This window comes from Nyctibius grandis, chromosome 1 (genome assembly GCF_013368605.1).
Source record: "Nyctibius grandis isolate bNycGra1 chromosome 1, bNycGra1.pri, whole genome shotgun sequence".
Classification (NCBI taxonomy): Eukaryota; Metazoa; Chordata; class Aves; order Nyctibiiformes; family Nyctibiidae; genus Nyctibius; species Nyctibius grandis.
This window is the reverse complement of record NC_090658.1, coordinates 89,851,661-89,872,394: the sequence shown is the minus strand read 5'-3', so window position 1 is coordinate 89,872,394 and position 20,734 is coordinate 89,851,661. Positions and strand designations below refer to the sequence as shown.

At 44.0% G+C, this 20,734-nt stretch overlaps 1 protein-coding gene across 1 annotated transcript in view; it reads right to left on the bottom strand.

Moving 5' to 3' along the window:
• Positions 1–20,734, bottom strand: part of LOC137663878 (gamma-aminobutyric acid receptor subunit rho-2) — a 40,353-nt gene that overhangs the window by 338 nt on the left and 19,281 nt on the right. Inside the window, exons 3-8 of the mRNA XM_068401512.1 lie at positions 17,729–17,796; positions 13,928–14,151; positions 9,818–9,900; positions 8,885–9,025; positions 8,490–8,642; positions 6,200–6,396 (exon numbers count right to left, since the gene is read on the bottom strand). Of these exons, the coding sequence (XP_068257613.1) occupies positions 6,200–6,396; positions 8,490–8,642; positions 8,885–9,025; positions 9,818–9,900; positions 13,928–14,151; positions 17,729–17,796 (866 nt within the window). The remainder of the gene's footprint in view (positions 1–6,199; positions 6,397–8,489; positions 8,643–8,884; positions 9,026–9,817; positions 9,901–13,927; positions 14,152–17,728; positions 17,797–20,734) is intronic.

Sequence of the window (20,734 nt, the reverse complement as noted above, 5' to 3'; positions counted from 1 at the left end):
ACACTGGAAGAACACATTAGCAACACAAATGATGCCTTTCTAGTAACAGAAAGCTTGTAAACAGTTGAGCTTGAAATTTTAGTTGAGATATTGTAAGCTTCTCTTTGAAAAAAAACCTAACTTTTTTTTTTTTGCTTGTGTTCCAAAAGGAAGAGACACGGTTTAGCTACAGTGCTTGGACAAGCAGGTCCAGAAAATATTAGGAAAATGCTTTAGCAGACGTAAAAACTAAGCAAAAGGTTTTCTTAGCTAGCTCTGTTCAGCCTTGCTGTCTTGAGATTCCTTATTTTGCAGTCTTTGTGTTTATATTCAAGGACAAGATGCAGTTTTATCTGTGGAAATGGCTTATCCAGTACATGTTCTGGAAAAAAAAGGCCAAGTTCTGGTTTCACAGATACACTTTTTCTTTGTAAATCTGTTTTTAAACGAAGAAGAGGACCAGTTAAAAGCCTAATGTAAAATCTCAGCTCTTTTGAAGTTAATGCCAAAACTTGCAGTGACTTCAGCAGCACCCGCATGCATCCCACAAGTCTAAAAAAACCCAATGAATACAGGTAGAATTCTGAATAGCAAATACCATCTTCTACTGTTTAAAATCTGCAAGTTTTCTGTCCCAGCAATATGGATTATATATTTGTATGCAATGAAAATGGACTCCAAAACCTCTTTTCTGCTAGGAGTTCCTGCCGCTGATTCCCTACAGACTGCTTTCCTTACCCAATAATACTTTTCCCCCAATTCCCTCCTCCACCAACTTTGATGTGTGCGTTTTCCAAGGGCTTGTTTTCAAGCATAAGTTCAGCTAAAATAATTAAGAATATATACACAGAAATGTATATATCCTGAATATATATATAAAAAAAAGTATATATACCTGAACATGTAATATTCAAGATGCCACTGGAAAACTCTGCACTCAAGGATTTTTCTTCAAATTATTTAACCAACAGATCACATTGCTTACTGAAAACCTGAAAATCAACTTAAGAATGGTTTTCTGTGTTCTAATCATAACCAAATTATTTGTTTGTAGCCCATTTGCACTACTTGTTAGACCCATCACTCCAGGAATTTTTTTGAGCACTCCATGGGTACAGCTGAACATCAGTTGGGTTTTAGGACATATTTTATACTAAGCAGGTACACCTCAAAAAAAAAGAAAAACCCACATAGGAAGAATTACATCAAACTCTTTATCACCTGTAGGAGTCTGCTATAGACCACCCAGTCAGGATGAAGAGGTAGATGAAATATTCTATAAGCAGCTGGGAGAAGTCACACGATCAGTTGCCCTTGTTCTCGTGGGGGACTTTAACTTACTGGATGTCTGGTGGACATACAAAACAGCAGAGAGGAAACAGTCTAGGAGATTTCTGGAGTGTGTGGGAGATAACATCCTGACACAGCTGGTGAGTGCACCAACTAGGCAATGCGCTCTGCTGGACCTGTTGTTTGTGAACAGGGAAGGACTTGTGGGTGATGTGATAGTTGGAGGTCATCTTGGGCATAGTGATCATGAAATGGTAGAGTTTTCGATTCTTGGAGAAGTAAGAAAGGGGGTCAGCAGAACTGCTACCTTGGACTTCTGGAGGGCAGACTTTGGCCTGTTTAGGAGCCTGGTTGACAGAGTCCCTTGGGAAGCAGTCCTGAAGGGCAAAGGGATCCAGGAAGGCTGGACACTCTTCAAGAGGGAAATCTTAAAGGCACAGGAGCAGGCTGTCCCCATGTACCGAAAGACGAGCCGTCGGGGAAGAAGACCAGCCCGGCTGCACAGAGAGCTTTGGCTGGAACTCAGGAAAAAAGGAGAATTTATGACCTTTGGAAGAAGGGGCAGACAGCTCAGGAGGACTACAAGGATGTCGTGAGGCTATGCAGGGAGAAAATTAGAAGGGCCAAAACCCAACTAGAACTTAATCTGGCCACTGCCATAAAAGGCAATAAAAATGTTTCTATAAATACATTAGCAACAAAAGAAGCACCAAAGAGAATCTCCATCCTTTACTGGATGCGGGAGGTAACATGGTGATAAAGGCTGAGGAAAAGGCTGAGGTGCTTAATGCCTTCTTTTCCTCAGTCTTTAGTAGTAAGACCAGTTGTTCTCCAGGTACCCAGCCCCCTGAGCTGGAGGACAGGGACAGGGAGCAGAATGAAGCCCCCATAATCCACAGGGAAATAGAGACCTGCTATGTCACTTAGACATGCATAACTCTATGGGATCAGAGAGGATCCACCCAAGGGTACTGAGAGAGCTGGCGGAAGTGCTCACCAAGCCACTTTCCATCATGTATAAGCAGTCCTGGCTAACTGGGAGGTTCCAGGGGACTGGAAATCAGCGAATGTGACACACATCTACAAGAAGGGCTGGAAGGAGGATCTGGGGAACTACAGGCCTGCCAGTCTGACCTCGGTGCCGGGGAAGATTATGGAACAGATCATCTTGAGTGTTATCATGGGGCACGTACAGGACAACCAGGTGATCAGGCCCAGTCAACATGGGTTTATGAAAGGCAGGTCCTGCTTGACTAACCTGATCTCCTTCTATGACAAGATGACCCGCTTATTGGATGAGGGAAAGGCTGTGGATATTGTCTACCTGGACTTTAGTAAAGCCTTTGACACAGTCTCCCACAGCATTCTCCTGGAGAAACTGGCTGCTCATGGCTTGGATGGGCGTACACTTCAGTGGGTAAAAACCTGGCTGGAGGGCTGGCCCCAAAGAATTGTGGTGAATGGAGTTAAATCCAGTTGGCGGCTGGTCACAAGTGGTGATCCCTAGGGATCAGTGTTGGGAACAGTTCTCTTTAATATCTTTATCAATGATCTGGACGAGGGGATCGAGTGCACCCTCAGTAAGTTTGCAGATGCCACTAAGTTGGGCGGGAGTGTTGACCTGCTTGAGGGTAGGAAGGCTCTGCAGAGGGATCTCAACAGGCTGGATCGATGGGCCGAGACCAACAGTATTAGGTTTAACAAGGCCAAGTGTTGGGTCCTGCACTTGTGTCACAACAACCCCACGCACCGCTACAGGCTTGGGGAAGAGTGGCTGGAAAGCTGCCTGGTGGAACAGGACCTGGGGGTGTTGATCAATGTCCAGCTGAATATGAGCCAGCAGTGTGCCCAGGTGGCCAAAAAGGCCAACAGCATCCTGGCTTGTATCAGAAATAGTGTGGCCAGCAGGACTAGGGAAGTGGTCATCCCCCTGTACTCAGCACTGGTGAGGCCGCACCTTGAATACTGTGTTCAGTTTTGGGCCCCTCACTACAAGAAAGACATTGAGGTGCTGGCATTGAGGTGCTGGAGCAAGTCCAAAGAAGAGCAACGAAGCTGGTGAAGGGTCTAGAGCGCAAGTCTTATGAGGAGCAGCTGAGGGAACTGTGGTTGTTTAGCCTGGAGAAAAGGAGAGACCTCTCAGGGGAGACCTTATTGCTGTATACAAGTACCTGAAAGGAGGTTGTAGCGAGGTGGGTGTCGGTCTCTTCTCCCAGGTAACAAGTGATAGAATGAGAGGAAATGGCCTCAAGTTGCACCAGGGGAGGTTTAGATTGGATATTAGAAAAAAATTCTTCACGGAAAAGGTTATCAAGCAGTGGAACAGGCTGCTCAGGGAAGTGGTGGAGTCACCACCCCTGGAGGTATTTAAAAGACGAGTAGATGTGGTGCTTAGGGATATTGTTTGGGGATAGTGTTTAGTGGTTGACTTGGTAGTGTTAGGTTAATAGTTGGACTCGATGATCTTAAAGGTCCTTTCCAACCAAGACGATTCTGTGATTCTGTGATCATCAACTTATGACAGGTCTGGGAGATGGTGGGTGGGTGGAAGGGAAAGTGGTTAATAGCAATAAGTTAATTGCTGCAGGATCCAGCAGAGAAAAGAATTCTGAAGATTTATTCTTAGCCCCCAGGTCAAATTACAGTTCCCATGGCTTCATGTACATGTGATGACAGTCACCCCTATGGACAAGGGAGCCTAACATACTAGAAATCCACCTCCACAGTCTTAAATTACACCCATCTTCACACAGGCACATAAATGCAGAAGTACGCTACATAACTTCACCTGCAGCAATTTTAGTCTGGGGCTACACTAATAAATTAAACACTGACAAAGGAAGAGCCTCCCTGTGCATAGGAACTCAGCTGACAATACTATTGGAGTGTCAGAAACATCTCTGGCCTGAATTTTGTCCAGGCCAACAAGAACCAAAAAGTTCCCAGGTACGGTTTGGGTATAAGCATGGGCCATGACCATTTGCCACAGGCAGTTCACAGCAACCACTCCGATTCTGAGGGAAAAAAAGGTTTAGTTCTAGATATTCCATTCCCATCAGCTTTGGTCCCAGGTACATTTAATTTCTTAACATAGACACACCATAGATCTCTTTTCTGGGCAGACTAACATATTCATATTAGGATTTTTTTGGTCTTTCATAGGGAAGCAGCACTGGCTGACGAGATCTACATTTACGGTGAGAAAGCCTCTTCTGCTTCTTAAGGAGTACTCACCTACATTTTGCCACAATCCCCTCAAATAATGCTGCTTGTTATCTCTGTTCCCATTACCAGCGCTGAGGATTAATATTGTCACATGCTGAAGACTGGATAGAATATTTTACCTTGTGTAGTTAAAAGGCATTTGCTGAATATAGAATTCAATGCACAAGACTCAATAAAGGGCAGATTTGTGATACAAATAACAAGCTATGCCGTGACTTGGTGTGGGAAAATGTTCCTGAAAACTTAGCAGAATGGTAACAAACGCTCTCAAGTTCATTTCATCCCTCCAATACACTTAAAGAAAAAGTAGAGTGGTTTTTTCCTTTTTTAAAAAAATAGAGGTTTATTCTAGGCAAGTCGAACCTAGCAAGGACGATTTTTGTTATTTCCTATGTATGAGACACCATCTTCTTTGGACATGGTAAGCCTGAGCAGGGCTGGTTAAAAGGCCACAGTAAGACACACTTGACTTGCTGTGCTTGCACGGACCATCTCTGCCTTGTGTTGCAAAGAACTGCTGGGCCCTGGGTGGGGACTAGGATGGGGGCATAGATAAATCAAAATACTCAGGACCTGTTCAAGTAGCTTTCTAGAATCACACTGTTGTTGAAAAGACATTGGAGAGGAGTAAACTTTTGTCACAGGACTCTGTTGAAGCTATTCCAATTGCTTTTTAAAATGTATCTTACTAAATTTTTGAAGAGATATCAACTAGGAAAGGTACTGGGCTGATAGCTGGTCTATTCTGTACTTGAAGGAAGTCATAGGAAGAAGTGCAAGGGGAAGAGAAGGACATGCAAAGCCAACAGAGTAGTTCAGAGAGGGAAATGTGATGGTCAAATCATATGAAAGATGATGTCTGCATTGGCGTTTCTCAAAGGCTGATACAAATTTCTCCAGGAGTCAAAGGCAGTAGGTGACTAATGTTACCTGTGAACTCATGTGGGGAGTTCCTAATGAGAAGAAAGAAGGTGTAAAACATGATGATGTTCTGGGTGTGTGGGGACTGAAAAAAATTTCGTCCCAGGCCTTAGTGTTCAAAAAGTGATGGTGTTTTGTTTAATTATAAAGAAGGGCTCACAGGTCTGTAGGATTATTCAGGCTGGAAGGGACCTCAGGAGGCCTCTAGTCCAATCTCCTTCTCACAGCAGGGCCACGCTGCTCAAGGCTGTATCTGGTCAGGTCTTGAAAAACTCCAAGGATGCAGGATAAGACCTTTCATAGCACATTTAAAAGTACAAGCATAAACTTGAATGACTGTTGTTTGTGTTTGCTAATGGGGAACAACTCCACTATTAGATCCATTGAATGCAGTTTCCAGAGTAAAGCTGACCATAGAGGGAAGAAATGAATTTGCTCCGAATAACATGTTTAGCTTGAAAATATAGCAATTGTGGCAGCTGCAGTGAAGTATCAGATTTGATACTTTCCCCTCTTGTCCTCCTCACACAGTTCCAGGTTGCAGTCTTCCCCAGTTCAGATCACACTCTCCTCCTTGATGTTTCTGTGAGGACCCATGAGACCAGCTACTGTTTTTCTGGTGTTAGCAATTCAGCCTGAGGTGGACTGGTCTAAACAGATCCAATTATACACACATGGATAACAGTGTTTTCCCATTTATAGACACAAATCAGTCAACATAAAGACCAGATCAGCTGTAAGAAAAAAAGGACTAAATGAATGAACAAAACAAAGTTTTTCTCACCCTCTCCCGGAGCTTCCTCTCTTTCCGCTCTTGCACTGTAGTCAGGTAATTCACTGCTGCATATTCTAGCACTGAGAGGAAGACAAACACGAAACTGACCCACAGGTAAATATCCACTGCTTTGATGTAGGAAACACGGGGCATGGAGGCGTTCACCCCAGTGATGATCGTAGACATGGTCAGCACAGTGGTTATCCCTGGAAAGAACCAAGAGAAATAAATGTTACTGACCGATATAGTCCATAAGGCTTTTGTCTCAGGAAAAAACAGGAATTATACTCTACATGATGCTCTAAAGGATGTTAGATATGAAATAAATTTGTGATAAGTATCTCTCCTGCCAATGCAGAACTGTTCCACTGCCTGCACTTCTGTGCCCATGATGGGTTTAGTTTTGAGGAGCAACGGAGCGGCCACCGTTTTACTAGGATCAGCATTTAACTCCCTCCTTAACCTCTAGGGTTTTAACATAGTGCTGAGTCAGGTCTGCTAAGACCAGTGGTGACAAGGGCTCCTGTTCCTAGCTGTACCAATCTGTGTTACAGGCACTGCCAGAAAGCAACCTAGTATTGGTTTTGGTCACAGCTAAAGAGGATTTGATCTAAACCACTGGATCTTAAAAGGGACGTGTAATAATGATGGAATGTTTTGCATTAAATGATGCAAAAGAAAGGCTTTATGTTTTTACCTCTAGGAATATTTGTCCACAGTTCAAGCTGTGGGAATCAAGAAGCTTTGAACAACAATTGTATTTTTTATATATATATATATATATATATGTGCATGTGTATGTGTTTATAAACACATATCTATGTATTTCTGTTTATATACATACATGTGTGTGTGAATATGTATATATATACACAGGTGTATGTGTATGTATATGTGTGTATATATATATATATATATATATATTTAGACAGATACAGATAAAATCCTGCAAAATAGTATGTACTTTGTTTGGATTGTCACACTTAAACAGAGAAAACAGAGCCAAAAAGCATTCATAACTACTTCAGCCATTTCAAAACAGTGACCACTGTAAACGCAGCTACTGTTGTACACTTCTCATCAGGATTTAGGGTTGTTTTTTAAATAATATCCACTGAACACATTTCTTTCAGTGGAGCAGATTCTTAACTGCCTCTTGTCATACATTTGCTGCAGTGCATAGCTCTCTAAGTGAGACAAATTTGTGGGGCTAAAATACTGGTTTTATGCTTTTAGTATTGGAAGCCTTACATATTAACTTTCAGAGATATTTTCCTATTACATTTTTGCCTTCCTCTAACTTATGCATGGAGTGATAAACAAATTGGCTCTTTTTATGCTCAGCTGAAAGAATTTCCTCCAGTTCCGACATAGACAAAGCTGCTCCTGATAGGTTTTAGACGTCCAGAGAGGCAGATGGGTGCGTGCAGGATTTTCAAGAAGCTCCTTCTTTCGCACTCTCTCAAATGAGAGACCTCCTTACCCCAGAAACCATAGACCTTCAGTGCAAGGCACCCTTGGGAGAGGAGAAACCCAACCTTAACCTCACCTCGAGGCTGGTGGCCTCTCATCCTCAGCACTGCAGGTGTGAGAGAAAAGCCACATTCCCTCCACTGCCCCGCTGTTGTTTGAGGCCTGATGTTGCAGAGATGCCCTGAGTGTCCCCAGGGGCACACCAGATGGAGAGACACCTAAGTCTGCAGCTGCTTTTAGGACTAGATCCCTTGCTGCCTTTCTTTTCCAGCTTTGTGAAGATGTGCCACATTGGCACTCTCCAGGCAGCCTGGAGAAAGCTACTGGCCACAGCACCAGTGTCAGCTGGTTTGGAAGGCACATACCTGGGCTGGGACACCCACTGTGGCAGCTGGGACATGGCAAGATCCTGCACATGGAAGGCATTCATGAAAATTTTAGCAGAAGCCCTTAACTCCCTGGAGGTGCCTAAACTCCCGTGAAATTCTGCTCTCACCGAGGGCAATGCGTGTCTCAGAACTGCTAGACTGGACAACAGGGAAAATCTTGATTCATTGACTCATAAATATTGAAACATCTCTTCTCTGCCCAGCTTTATTTTTAAAACCACAGCCCTTTCTGTCCTGAGCTATGTATAGATCAGGAGGACTGCTTAGTGATGAAGGACTCAAGACAAACTGCAAGTTTTACATTACATTGATCATCAGATAAAAAACATCTGCTTGCCCAGTATCTTTAACCATCAAAACAAACAGTTCCCTTTCCTGCCAAAACTCTCATGTTCAAAGAGTTTCATGCAGTCATGGCTTGTTGCAGTTGCTCTCACCCAAAGAGACTCTGGCAGGAACTGCTCGGTGATCGATCCAGAAGGACACCCAGGACAATATGACCATGAGGGTGGCAGGGAAGTAGGTTTGCAGCAAGAAGAAGAAGATGTGTCGACGTAAAGTGAAGTTTATGTAGAGGCGATTGTACCAACCTTTGAGAGAGGAGGAAAGCCAGAATCAGTGAGAACAGCCTGGACAGTAGGCACAGAGAGAGAAGATCTTTCTTTTGATTTTTTATTTCTAAAGGATAGGGAAAAGAGAAACTGATCTTTCAAAACATGTATTGTACAGACCGTGGAGACTACATTTCAGTGACATAATCCCAAGAGCTCTCTCACAAGTAGTTAACACAGCATTAGCTTTAGCAATAGCATTAAATCAGAAAAGGTCATACCAGTGCTACTGTAGAAAGCCAGTCTCGATGTAGTGTGGAATTTTTGTATCAAAAACTGAGACAAAGAAATCTTTTCATCAGTTTTCAGAGATTCATTCCCATTTTTCCAATACAGCATAAGATCTTCATCAGTGTAAGCATCTTAGGGAAAGAAGAGACACAATGTGTTGTGACTTTAGCTCGGAGGGGAAGCAAAAGTTAACAGATCCAGACAAAATTAACAAACACAAAGGCATCTTTGGCATGAAGTAATGCCACAAATAAGTTTGCTAACAACAGGGAGTTAAAAAGATCTTGCCATATGATATGCCATGTTGTTTGCAGAGGAAAATTTCAGTTAAATAGCTGATAGGACCTCAAATCAATTAGATGTTAGTCTTGGCACACCCTGGAGAAAGTTTACCCAACAGTCATGAAAATCTTACTGTTCAAATCAATTTCTCTGCAGAATAACTCCTTCCCAAAGAAGCTGAGCCCAAGTCACATTGTTTGCAGGATCAGGATTATATCATACATAAACCACACTGGCGATGAAATCTAGAGAAAATTAATGGGCATTATACTCAACTTTTTACTGTGACACTTGAAAGCACCACCTTCCTGTCAGAAGCAATGACAGAGTAAAACTTCTCCCCCAGATTTCTCATCACCAAGCTGCTGAGAACCAGTATATGTCGAACATCTCTGCTGGTGTTTTTTTTTGAAAGTGCCATCTACTACAATTCATACAAGGATGTTTTCCTTGCCAATTCCCCTGTCTTGCAGCATAACAGCCAGATATACAACACAGTAAGTCAATAGAAAGACTCCCAGTAACTCTGGTGAACTTTTCTTTTCAGGCTCTAAGATAGACTGTAATCTGAAATGTGTTCAGTTTATGTGCGTGCAGCCAGCCGTGGAGCACACCTAGCTAGAAACACAGATACAACGTACAGCTTTCCAGCTCCAGAGAACACATCTGAGAGTCCAGAGGGAAGCGACTGAAGTCCATGTTACACATCGCTGTCACTGTGACCCTAGAAGTCAAAAATGAGAAAGGTTGGTTTCTATGAGGAGCAATGAAGGGAGAATGTTAACACAGATAAATCATTCTGCAGCTTTAAAGCCAGCAATTATGCAAAATGTTTGCATAAAATCCCCAGGAAGGTGCCTACCAATTCTCCAAGTCCGAACGAGATGGGTTATATGCAGACGCTCCAAAGGAAGCTGTAATTTCAATACCTATCAGGGAACTAAAGTACTATCTTGGACATTACAATAATACTAATGTCAGTACAGATAATTCCACCATGTTTCATATCCAACTATTTCCCTGCAATACAACAACATAAAATAACTTTACTATTTACATTTGAAGGTTGCCTTAAGTCCAGTTTGATTAAGGTTTCCTCATTTTTCCCATTGCTCAGTTCCCTCCATAGTCACCCCAACAATGACCCAAGCCTGAGGAACATGACCAACCTTATTGCAAGACAGAAAATTCCCTCAGTATATACCTTATTAAGACAAAAGCAGTTTCTTTCAGTCCTTGATCAAATTCTTTTAATCTGGGGGGTGTATTTCTGGGGCAGAGGGTGTAAAAAGGGTGCAGCTGTTTTTCAACAAGTGAGATTTGCCCCTGTTAAGTTTGCATCTTAGCTAAAGAGCTGCAGCAATCACAGCTCCCATATTTAAATGAGTCCAGTTGTACACAACATTACATAACAAGTCTTCCAGTGATTCACTGAACTTTCTCTCGTGGACAGATTTGCAGTGGAGCTCCCAGTTTAGCAGGGGCAAATGAGCTGTGAGTCATCATTTCAGAGGTCGACGTATGTTGGCCATGACCGTTTTCTAGATTCCTTGCAGATGTTGGTAAAGAACTTTTCTTCTGTTCGAGGGATTGTGATCCAAATCCTACTCTAACCTACGCACTCACCACCCCTGAAAAGCACACGCTGTTCGTTTTGGCTATAAAACTAGGGCAGAATTTTGCCATATGAGCTAAACTTAACGAAGATGTTTGGGGATATGCTCCAGAAGGTATATTGTAGCAATGACCTCCCATAGTTGTGTGTAGCATTTAAACATTGCATAACTCAGTCTTATTACAATGTGCTCTTTTCTTTCCTTGGTGTCATCTAAACTGTGGCACAACCCGTGGTCATTAAAAATTTGTTAGTCAGGGGCAGCACAGAAACTCAGCTCGTCAATAAGATATTCCTCAACAAAAGTCCAGTGCCAACCTCATGCAGATATCTCGAGACATCTTGAGACATCTTGGAGGACATTTCCAACGCCACTGGACACCCATGCTTGGGCAGCCGAATCATATTCTGAGTGTCCTAAACACCACCAGGCCCAAATATCATGCAGATTCTTGTTGTCCTTGGATTTTATGAATCAAATTATCCATTTAACTCTTGTGCAATCAGCTGTGCTTACTCACATCCTTCTCTCTCATGGGGTAACATTAGAAAGTCACATGACCTCCTCGACAGTTCACAGAAAACTTTGAAAATAAAAACTCAGCATGTGAGCAAATGAGCAGACCTGAGCAGAGCTAATGTTTTCCATTAAAAACCCTTGTTCCTTCACTTTGGCTGTTGAGCACTGCTAACTAGGGGCGTGATGCTGACTTCAGCACACGAGAAATGAAGGACATGAGCAATGGAAACCAATATTCAGTTACAATTTCTAGAGAAGGTCCCTACCCTTCTCCTGCTCTTCTCCCCTCGGTGCTGACCCAAGCTTACATCTAACCTCCTTCTTCATTTTTCTTTGTCCTTCTTGTCTCTCCTGCTGCGTGGCACCTTCGTCCTCATCCAGTTCTAATAAAACAGACAGTGTCTTTAGGTGCTTAGTTAAGGTGTGAGTAATCAGACCTTTCATGCAATAAATGGATTTATTAAATGGGTTCAGACCAGGGAAAGTGTTCCTAAGTGTTTGGTCAAGGTGGGATTTTCATTATTAAGACCAGGCAAAACAAAGTGGCCATATGGTGCATACTCTCTTTCTTACACACACGGAGATTTCTTCGTGGTTTTAATAACTTGTCCAGAGTTTTTAAAAATAAATTCAGTAGAATTATATTTGGACTATGGAACCAGTGAACTTTAGAGCCCCTTGGTTCGGCAGGATATTGTCCTACTTGGGAAAATATCACCCACTATGCTGATTCTTCAAAGAGAAATAGCATCCTGAATCAAACTTCATAAAAAAGCTTTCCTCGGTTTTGAAAATTATTTTACTGTAGCTGAAGTGAATAAGTTCCAGAAAGATCCTAGAACAGAAATCCTTGTGTTACAAAACATTCAAAGGTCACTGTACACTGAGAGTACATTTTCTGTCCTGGGGAAATGTTCTTTTGTCTGAGCTCTCAAGCTTTTCTCTGCTGGCGGTGTATTTTTCTCTGCATCTCTTTGCATTCTTCTGAAGGAAATGAAATCTGCTGGGATGCTGATGTGAGCAGCCATAAAGGTGGCTGGTTAGAAGGGGGAAATTAGGGAGAAATTACTGAGCAGAAGAAAATGTCCACTGAAAAATATCGACAGAGAAAGGCCTGCCTGCTTGGGAAGCTGCAACATCTTGAGAAGCACAGCCAGCCTCTTTGATGTGAAGCTGCGTACCTAGAAACCTGAGACATCCCAAGATATCATCAATAAGAGCAAAAACAAGCGACTGTAAAGGCAACTTATGGTCTGAAAAGGTAGAAAACAGTCTGGAAAACAAAAATTAGTCTGAAAGAACAAAAAATATCATCATCTATTGGCCATTCCAGGTGAAAAATAGAAATTAACAGCACCTATTGGCTGCTCGAAAGGGTGGTCTCTTATACCCTCTTATGTCTCTGTGATATAAGGAGGACTTAATTTTTATCCAAAATGGAGCCTCTCCCTCTGAGAACTTCCCGTGCTGCACATACTTTTCCATTCCTAAACAGGCTGAATCCGCTGCATGAACTTTCTACCAGCTCTTGGATTCTCCCTGGGGACGCCTGGCTGACTCCAGACTCCATGACGCAGAGCATCTTTGAAGTGAGACTCTGTTGTCTCATTGGTGCCCCTCTGGGCCCACTTTTGAGGTTGTTTCAGTTTGTCCTCCCATTCATGGGATGATTTGGTTTGCTTGATGATAGCAGCTTGATACACTTGATACCAGTATTATAGATCCATATAAGAAATCTGTCATAAGTGTATCTACTGTTATACTGTTGATGAGTTGCTCCACTGATGGTAAGTTTGCAGTGACCTGTAATAGTATATACCTACTTGGTTATTGCTGTTATTGGCTGTTGCTATATGATTTATTGATGCTATATTATTGATCACTGATAGTAATTTGCAATAGCATGATATAGATATATATTCACTTTATTAATCATAGGTATACTTGCTAGTGGTGATTTTTGTGGTATTTTTGGAATCTGTAATAAGGTAGAGAACTTTAGAGGATAAAGCCTCCACGTCCTTGTGTATTACAGAATCCTGCAAACCCACAGTCATGATCTCTGTACACCCGCAGGCCGAGTAACCCTTTAGGTAATGACAGATGTGCCTCTGGATTCTTCCAGCCAACAAGCCTGATGATAGAAAATCAGGGACTACGGGGTATCTTTAATGCTGCCATTTCAGCTTCAATAAACTTAAACCTTTACATCAACATGCAAAAGCCAACAGCAACAAAAAAAACCCCCAACAACAACAAAAAGTTTTTCTAGACAAACAGGAAGCAAAATAGGATAATTATAGAGGTCACCATCTGGTATATCAGCAGCTTCCAGTTTAATCACACACTGACCCCAGGACGAACATTCCCGCTAGACTAAGCCCTCCTCTGACTGCAAAGAATTAGGGGAATGCTTCCCCCAGGAGGAGATTATCCTGTTACTGCGCACAGCATGGTTTCTTGCAGCTTCCTGCAAAGCTGGATGTGGAAATAGGGCTCTGCATCAGCAGTGGGAGTAGAGGAGTTGGCAGTAGCAGTCCTGGTGGTCACCATAGCTACATGGGGAGCAAAATTGACAGTGAAGCCCTGGGAGGTGTTCAGGAGAAGCACCGTTACCTCGTGCTGTAGAGAACATGGCCATCTGGGAACACTCGCAGCATGATGTTGTCCGTGGTGGTGTCATGAATGAAGGACCTTTTGGAGTGCACAAAGAAAACATCGGGGACCCAGATCTTCTTCAGAAGCCTGCCGTCAAAGGTCATGCTCTTGTTGGTGGTGCTGGGAAACGAGAGACGCTCATCCTTCCAGTAGTGCCTTAAGTACAGGGTCATAGTGAAATCCTTCAAAAAAAAGGAAGAGAACCAGAGAGAGGTCTGTCAGTGTTGCTTTCTACACCTAGGAAACACCAGAAAGAAAACATTCCTATGAGGTAGATGAAATCCCTCCCCTCTCAAGTCTTGTTTCTTCTCTAGACCGATGCTCTTTGTGAATAGGTTTTCCTGACAAAATAATTTCAGCTAAAACAAAACATAAACCCCCAATCAATGTATTACAGTACTCAGTAATGTTTAGTCCTAAAAGGGATATAAATATGCCCCAAGAGAAGCATTGCCCTGCAGAAATGATTCTTCAATCCTGGCAAAATTATCTTAAAGGACTGTGGTATCAAAAGCATGTTCAAGAGGAAAAACTTTCAGAATTAGCTTAATGGTCAGGCTAAACACTAAGCAATTCATCCCCAAAAGACTAAATTGTTGCAAACAGCAACCAGCTGAGGGAACTGTTTTTCCTACAGTACAAGTATATAAATAAAGCTCTCTTTCAAGCTCATTAAGGGGGCAGGAGCTTCAGTCACACAAAGGAAAACATCTGTTTGTTGATCCCAACCTGGCAGCTGATGCTTTCAGAGCTGAATCTACTCCCTCGTGCTGAGAGATCAAATGCACTTGCTTTCTTTATATTCCCAATTAAGCAAGTGGTTACAGGAGCCGCAGCTGCCAAGCCCAGGCAGGCAGCAACACAGTCTGGGATCTTTTCCTAACCACTCGGCCACTACTTTCTAAAACCACCACCTCATTTTTCTTTGCCAATGACAAACCATCGGTTAACCTGACTTTCCATTTCAAAGGGCTGCCCTGGCAACAGTCTTGCATTGCCAATAGGTTTTTCATGAATTTGTCAAAGAAGTCTCCAGCGCCAGCCCTTGCCTTGCTGACCTGCACGGGGCAGAGCTGGCCGGACACCTCCCTCTCTGACCGTGGCAAAGACCTGCCAGAGGGATACTTCTGCTCATGCACCTGCAGGTCCCCACCTTGGCAGACTGGTCCCAGCCTCCATCTCTGCTCCCCCCAGGGATGCTGCCAGCTCCTGTTCCCTACCGGACACTGACCACCTTCCCCTTACTGCTACAGTCCCAAAGAAACTCTTCCAGCAACTGCCGCTACTGGCAGGGCTTAGGTTGCAATCTGGCTGGAGAAGCCAGCCTCAGGGGATGGACAAGGAAAGGACATCAGCTTGACTGGAGCTGAGAAACAGGAAAGCAAGGAAGAGGCATAACTGATGATTTCTTAGGAGTCAGTGCCATTTACACCAGAAGGAAAAAAGGGGTAAAATGAGCCTGGCTATTCAGGGTCACCAGCCCTTGGCAGCCCTCTGGCCGTGATGCAAGAAGAGGGCCAGACAGCCTGGGGCTGCAGCTGCAGAATGCCTGTGGGCAGCTCCATCATGGGGCACAGGGACCGATGTGGCATCAGCCAGGCACCCACGGCGTGACTTACAGCCACCATAGGGGGGCACAGAGAATGTCTATGGGGACAGTGAGGGAAGGGCCACACCATTTCGCAGGTGTGGCCCTTTCCCCATCTCACCAGGCAGGAGCCCTCTCCTCTCTCGCTTTCAGCACCCTTCTCTCTCCAAATAGGCCTCCAATGGCCAACACACAGGGCACCAAGTGCTGCAAACATCAGGCCCAAGTGGCAGCTGACAACATCTTCTAAGTACAAAATCCAACTTACGGATGTTTTCTCGTGGCTTGTGTCAAACGAGGCAGTTTGCAATCACTGATAGCTTGTTCCTTTCTGACCAGCACATGCACTAGTTACAAACCGAGAAAAGGGATTTATATTTCACAACTCATGAGTAGGAAAATCCCTTAGGAAACAAGTTTTGCAACTAACTGAGAGAATGATAGCACCTGCTGGACCGACAGCGAATGAGCATACACAAGTGCCTCACTTTTAGCAGCACATTTCATGTTTGTGTCACGCTCCGGGCAGCCTCGAGGGCATCCCCCACCAGTGCACACAGCGGCAGCCAGCTTCGGTCTGGTGCTTCTTTGAGGCCACCATATGCCTGTTGAAGCAGTGGTAGGCAAAGGCTTCCTGACCGAGGGTACTCAGTCTCCAAGGCCACTTACCCTTCAAAGCAGTTTGAAAGGAGTCCTGCCTGCAGCATGGCCCTGCCTGCAGCTCTGCCCTGCCTGCGATGGGGAGCCGAGGAGGGGAGTCAGCCCAGCAACCCTGGCCATGCAGACAGCTTACTGCCTGCTCTCCTCTCCGCAAACTCCCACGCTGGGACAAAGTGCTGGAAAAACAAACCAGAATAACCCAGACTGACCTGGGAGATCATTCTTCCACCCCAAATACAAATCAGCAACTGCTGTGGAAAGCACTTGTCTTGTGCAGGGAAAATAGGCCTGCGGAGCTGTCTACAGCAAAGGGAGAGAGAGATGCCCTCAAAACTTTCTGATAGGCAAGATTTTTGTTGAAATCAGATGCTCCTGACAGAAAGCATTGCAAGTTATTTATTTGCACTAATTAGATCTTTTTGCTGCTATGACATTATCTTGATATATTAGAGCCCCAAGTCTCCTTGCGACAGCCATTTCTTGCACTGAAAGCTCCCTCCCACGTGCTTCATTGCACGCGTTCCTCCAGACCCTCTTTCAATATCCAGGCAGGCAAGCTCCCCTCTTTTAATGAAGATGTAATTGCACCACAGTAAAAACTGATCGACCTAAAGTTATTCCTTTAAGTCTTCACGTTTTGCCTAGACCAGAGAAGGTGCCCACAAACAGGGAGGAAAAGGCAGAAGGAGGAAAGAATCAAGAAGCTTCCTCTTCTCCTCTGTGTTCCCCTTTCCACTTCTCTTTCCTGTGTTTTTATTCCAAGTCCTATAGTAAAAAAAAAGAAAAAAACCCAAACAGGAAAATGCTTGTGAACACTCCTTTTGCTAGGAACACCTTGAAACCTGTTGAGGATTAACAACTGAAGGTATTTCTTCCTCTTTTTTAGTTAATAAAAAAATGAAGATACTAAATCACAATTGAACTTGGCACAAATTTCCTGGACAGCATCATCAGTGACTGAAAGACTATTCCTCCACACCAAATTCCACTGTGGCAGAGGCAGTTCAGGCTCCCCCGGTAGCTCCCACTCACACATCAGTGAGGTTACTCCCAGTGATGAAGAAGCGGGAGCAGCTCCTTCTCATTTACATTGCCAACTTAATTTTCTAATGCACCTCCCAGAATAATGCATTTAAAACAAATGGACTCAATGGTTCCCTAAGGAAGAAAACTCTTGCAGTAAGTGTGACTTATGTGAACTTCACCATATACCTTCAAACCTTCGTACACAGCTGTTTATATTTTTAGTTGTGATAGACACTTCATAGCACTGATTATTCTCCCATTTAAGGTCTCTTTTTCCTTCATACATTTAATCTTTATCTGAAGATACAGAGATAAGCCTTTGATCACCCCATTTTATCAAGTCTTTAGTTCTGAGTATCAGCCTCTTTGAATTTGCCAAATGCTGCCATTACTTTCATCTGATCAATAATTTGAAATCCATAAGTTTCAAGTGGGAGGGAATTTTATGACTAGGAATAATTGAGGCCTAAAAGAGGATTACGTACCATGTCAACCTCAGAAATACTGTCCAAGCTTTCAACTTGCACATCCACCCCAACAGGAATTGCAGGGCCTGTAGGAGAATGAGATTTAGATGTGTAAATAACTGTTCTTTTATATCATCTGCATTTAATTAGCACTATAAGGTAGCATGCAAAACATTTCTGAGCTTATGTTATACTTTTCTGTCCATAATTCTTCACGAGGGGGCCAGGGAAAGAGTCAGTGAATAACCATGTAAGGCCCCTTTTGAAACACTGAATTATCTTCCCCTTAGCATGCGCTGCAATGTTGACACTGCCCAGCTAATCCAGACCTTGGATGAAACATTTGCATATGTTTTTAAAACCTGAGCCATCCCATCATAAATTTTAGGCATTTATGAACAAATTTGGCCCCAAGAACAGGGGACTGAGAAGAAGAAACTGCAAGCAATGAGCTCTTCCTTGTGGGTTTCTCATTTCTTATCAACAAGGTAAGCTACATTAAACTCTCAATAGCCCATCACCATTTTCATTCATATGACTCATTTATGATGTTAATAGTTTTCCACAGTAGTCTTAAAATTACTAACCAGAGAATTTGCAGAGAGTAAATAAGTGGAAAACATCGCAGAATCACAGAATCACAGAATGTTAGGGATTGGAAGGGACCTCGAAAGATCATCTAGTCCAATCCCCCTGCCGGAGCAGGATTACCTAGATCATGTCACACAGGAACGCGTTCAGGCGGGTTTTGAATGTCTCCAGAGAAGGAGACTCCACAACCTCTCTGGGCAGCCTGTTCCAGTGTTCGGTTACCCTCACCATAAAGAAGTTTTTCCTCATATTTAAGTGCAACCTCCTGTGTTCCAGCTTGCACCCATTGCCCCTTGTCCTGTCAAGGGATGTCACTGAGAAGAGCCTGGCTCCATCCTCATGACACTTGCCCTTTACATATTTATAAACATTAATGAGGTCACCCCTCAGTCTCCTCTTCTCCAAGCTAAAGAGACCCAACTCCCTCAGCCTCTCCTCATAAGGGAGATGTTCCACCCCCTTAATCATCTTCGTGGCTCATCATTTTTGTGGCTCATCTTCGTGAGCCATCTTCATGGCTCATCATCTACATCCCATAATAAATGCATACGCCTCTATTACTAGAAACCCTGTATCAAAATTTCACTGTAGACTGCTGCTCATTCATGACCAGGACCTCCTCAGGTTACTCAAGTTCCCCACAGCGTGTCCTCACACAGCTTTTTCCCTTTTCTGGTGCGCTGAGGAGGTAAGTGCCTACAGAGGCATGCACACCAAGCACGACCCACCAAGGCAGGTCAGCAGGAACCACTGAGGAACAGTCCCGGTGGATCCACTGTTACTTTGAGCTCTCGGTGTGTGGCAGTGGATCTCACAGGGCTCACACCAATGTGCCTATCTAGAGTGTATCATCTCCAGTCTGGGCACTGTCAGTGAGACTGACCATGGCGAAGGAAGTAGCAGCTCTGCAGACATGTCTGGCATTTGCCCAGCAGAAAGGAATTTTCTGAGGACCATAGTGGCCTCCATGAAGGTTTGCAAAGATTTTTAGCACCTATATTTTGACACCTGATTAGCAGTTGGATGGTATTTAGAGGCACCACAATCCCTTTGTAGATCCAGAGCCATATTGCGCAGTGCTGTGCACAGCAGGGTCTGCTGCATGCATGTATAGAGCTACAGTAGCATCTTCCTGTCCTGGTTTGGCCTAAACCAGGCCAATTTTCCTTTCAGTGATTTTTACTTTCAGCTAAGTCTCTTCTAAGTAACTGCACTTTCTGAAACTAACTGCATGTTTTGCAGACAGTGTCTGCTTCTAGGACTGGTAACGCTCGAAGTTTGTAGTTATCACTGAGGCACTGGTAGGGATGTTATGCAGAAAGGCTCTTGCTGAACTTATTCTTAGAGAAACCAAGGTCACTGCTAAATTCCTCACTGCTTACGAGTGAGGAGCCGCAGAAGGGTCGCACCTGCAGGGAGGAGCGGACAGGGCAGATGACCCAAAATTGACCAACGAAGGTATTCCATCCCATACACGTCATTCTCAGTATAAAGCGGGGGGATCACGAGGGTCTCGCTCTCTTTCTGCTATGGCTGGTGTCTGAAGAGGACTCTGTCCGTTTTCCTGCTGTCCCCGATCCCGATCTGTGCATCCCTGAATCCAGCTCTTGACCGTCGCTAGGCCCAGCCTGGGCCTTCCCGGAGCCTGCCCTGCAGTGCCGGTGGTGACGTGGCTGACACTGGGGAAGCTCGATCTTGGTTTTGTATGTATATTTGATTATTCCAATATTATTATTATACTGTTTTTCATTATTATAGTTTATTAAAACTGTTTTAACTTTCCAACCCATAAGTCTCTCTCCCTTTTCCCTTTCCCTTTCCCTTCAGGGGGGGCGGGGGAGGGTTAACAGAGAGCGTCTGCCACAGGTTTAATAGCCGGCCCCGCTTTAAACCATGACACTTCCTCAAGATCACATCCAAGCTCTGAATACACTGGAAGCCTAACAAGACAGCAGAACTGCTGTTTTGAGAACGCAGAGCACTTTTGCAAGCTGCCATTCGTCCTGCTCCTGTACGTGCAGCAACACACACAGACTCCCATGCATCTTCAGGACTTTTGAACACAGCCTTACCTTTGCCTCTGCTGAAGAAGAAAGAAGCACCAGCCTGGCTTCGGTAGGGAAAGGGTAATCGCAAAGCCAGTGAGACAAGCTGATTACTGCGACTGGCCCTGATACAGATTTTGCTAGGGCTTTAATAAGCCAGCCTCACAGAACTACAGCAGAGTGTGCTGATGGTGATACTATCCCCCTTCTGCACGCACGCCCCCAGCCTGTTGCACCCACGCCGTTCATCAGCAGCTGTGCTGGGTACAGGCACCCTGAAGTGAGCCCTGTGGTGCAGGACCAGGCTCCTCAGCACCACCAATTCCAATTTAAGTGACTGCTGCCCCCAGCAGTGAAGCTGAAATGTGGCTAACCCAGTGCTTTTAGA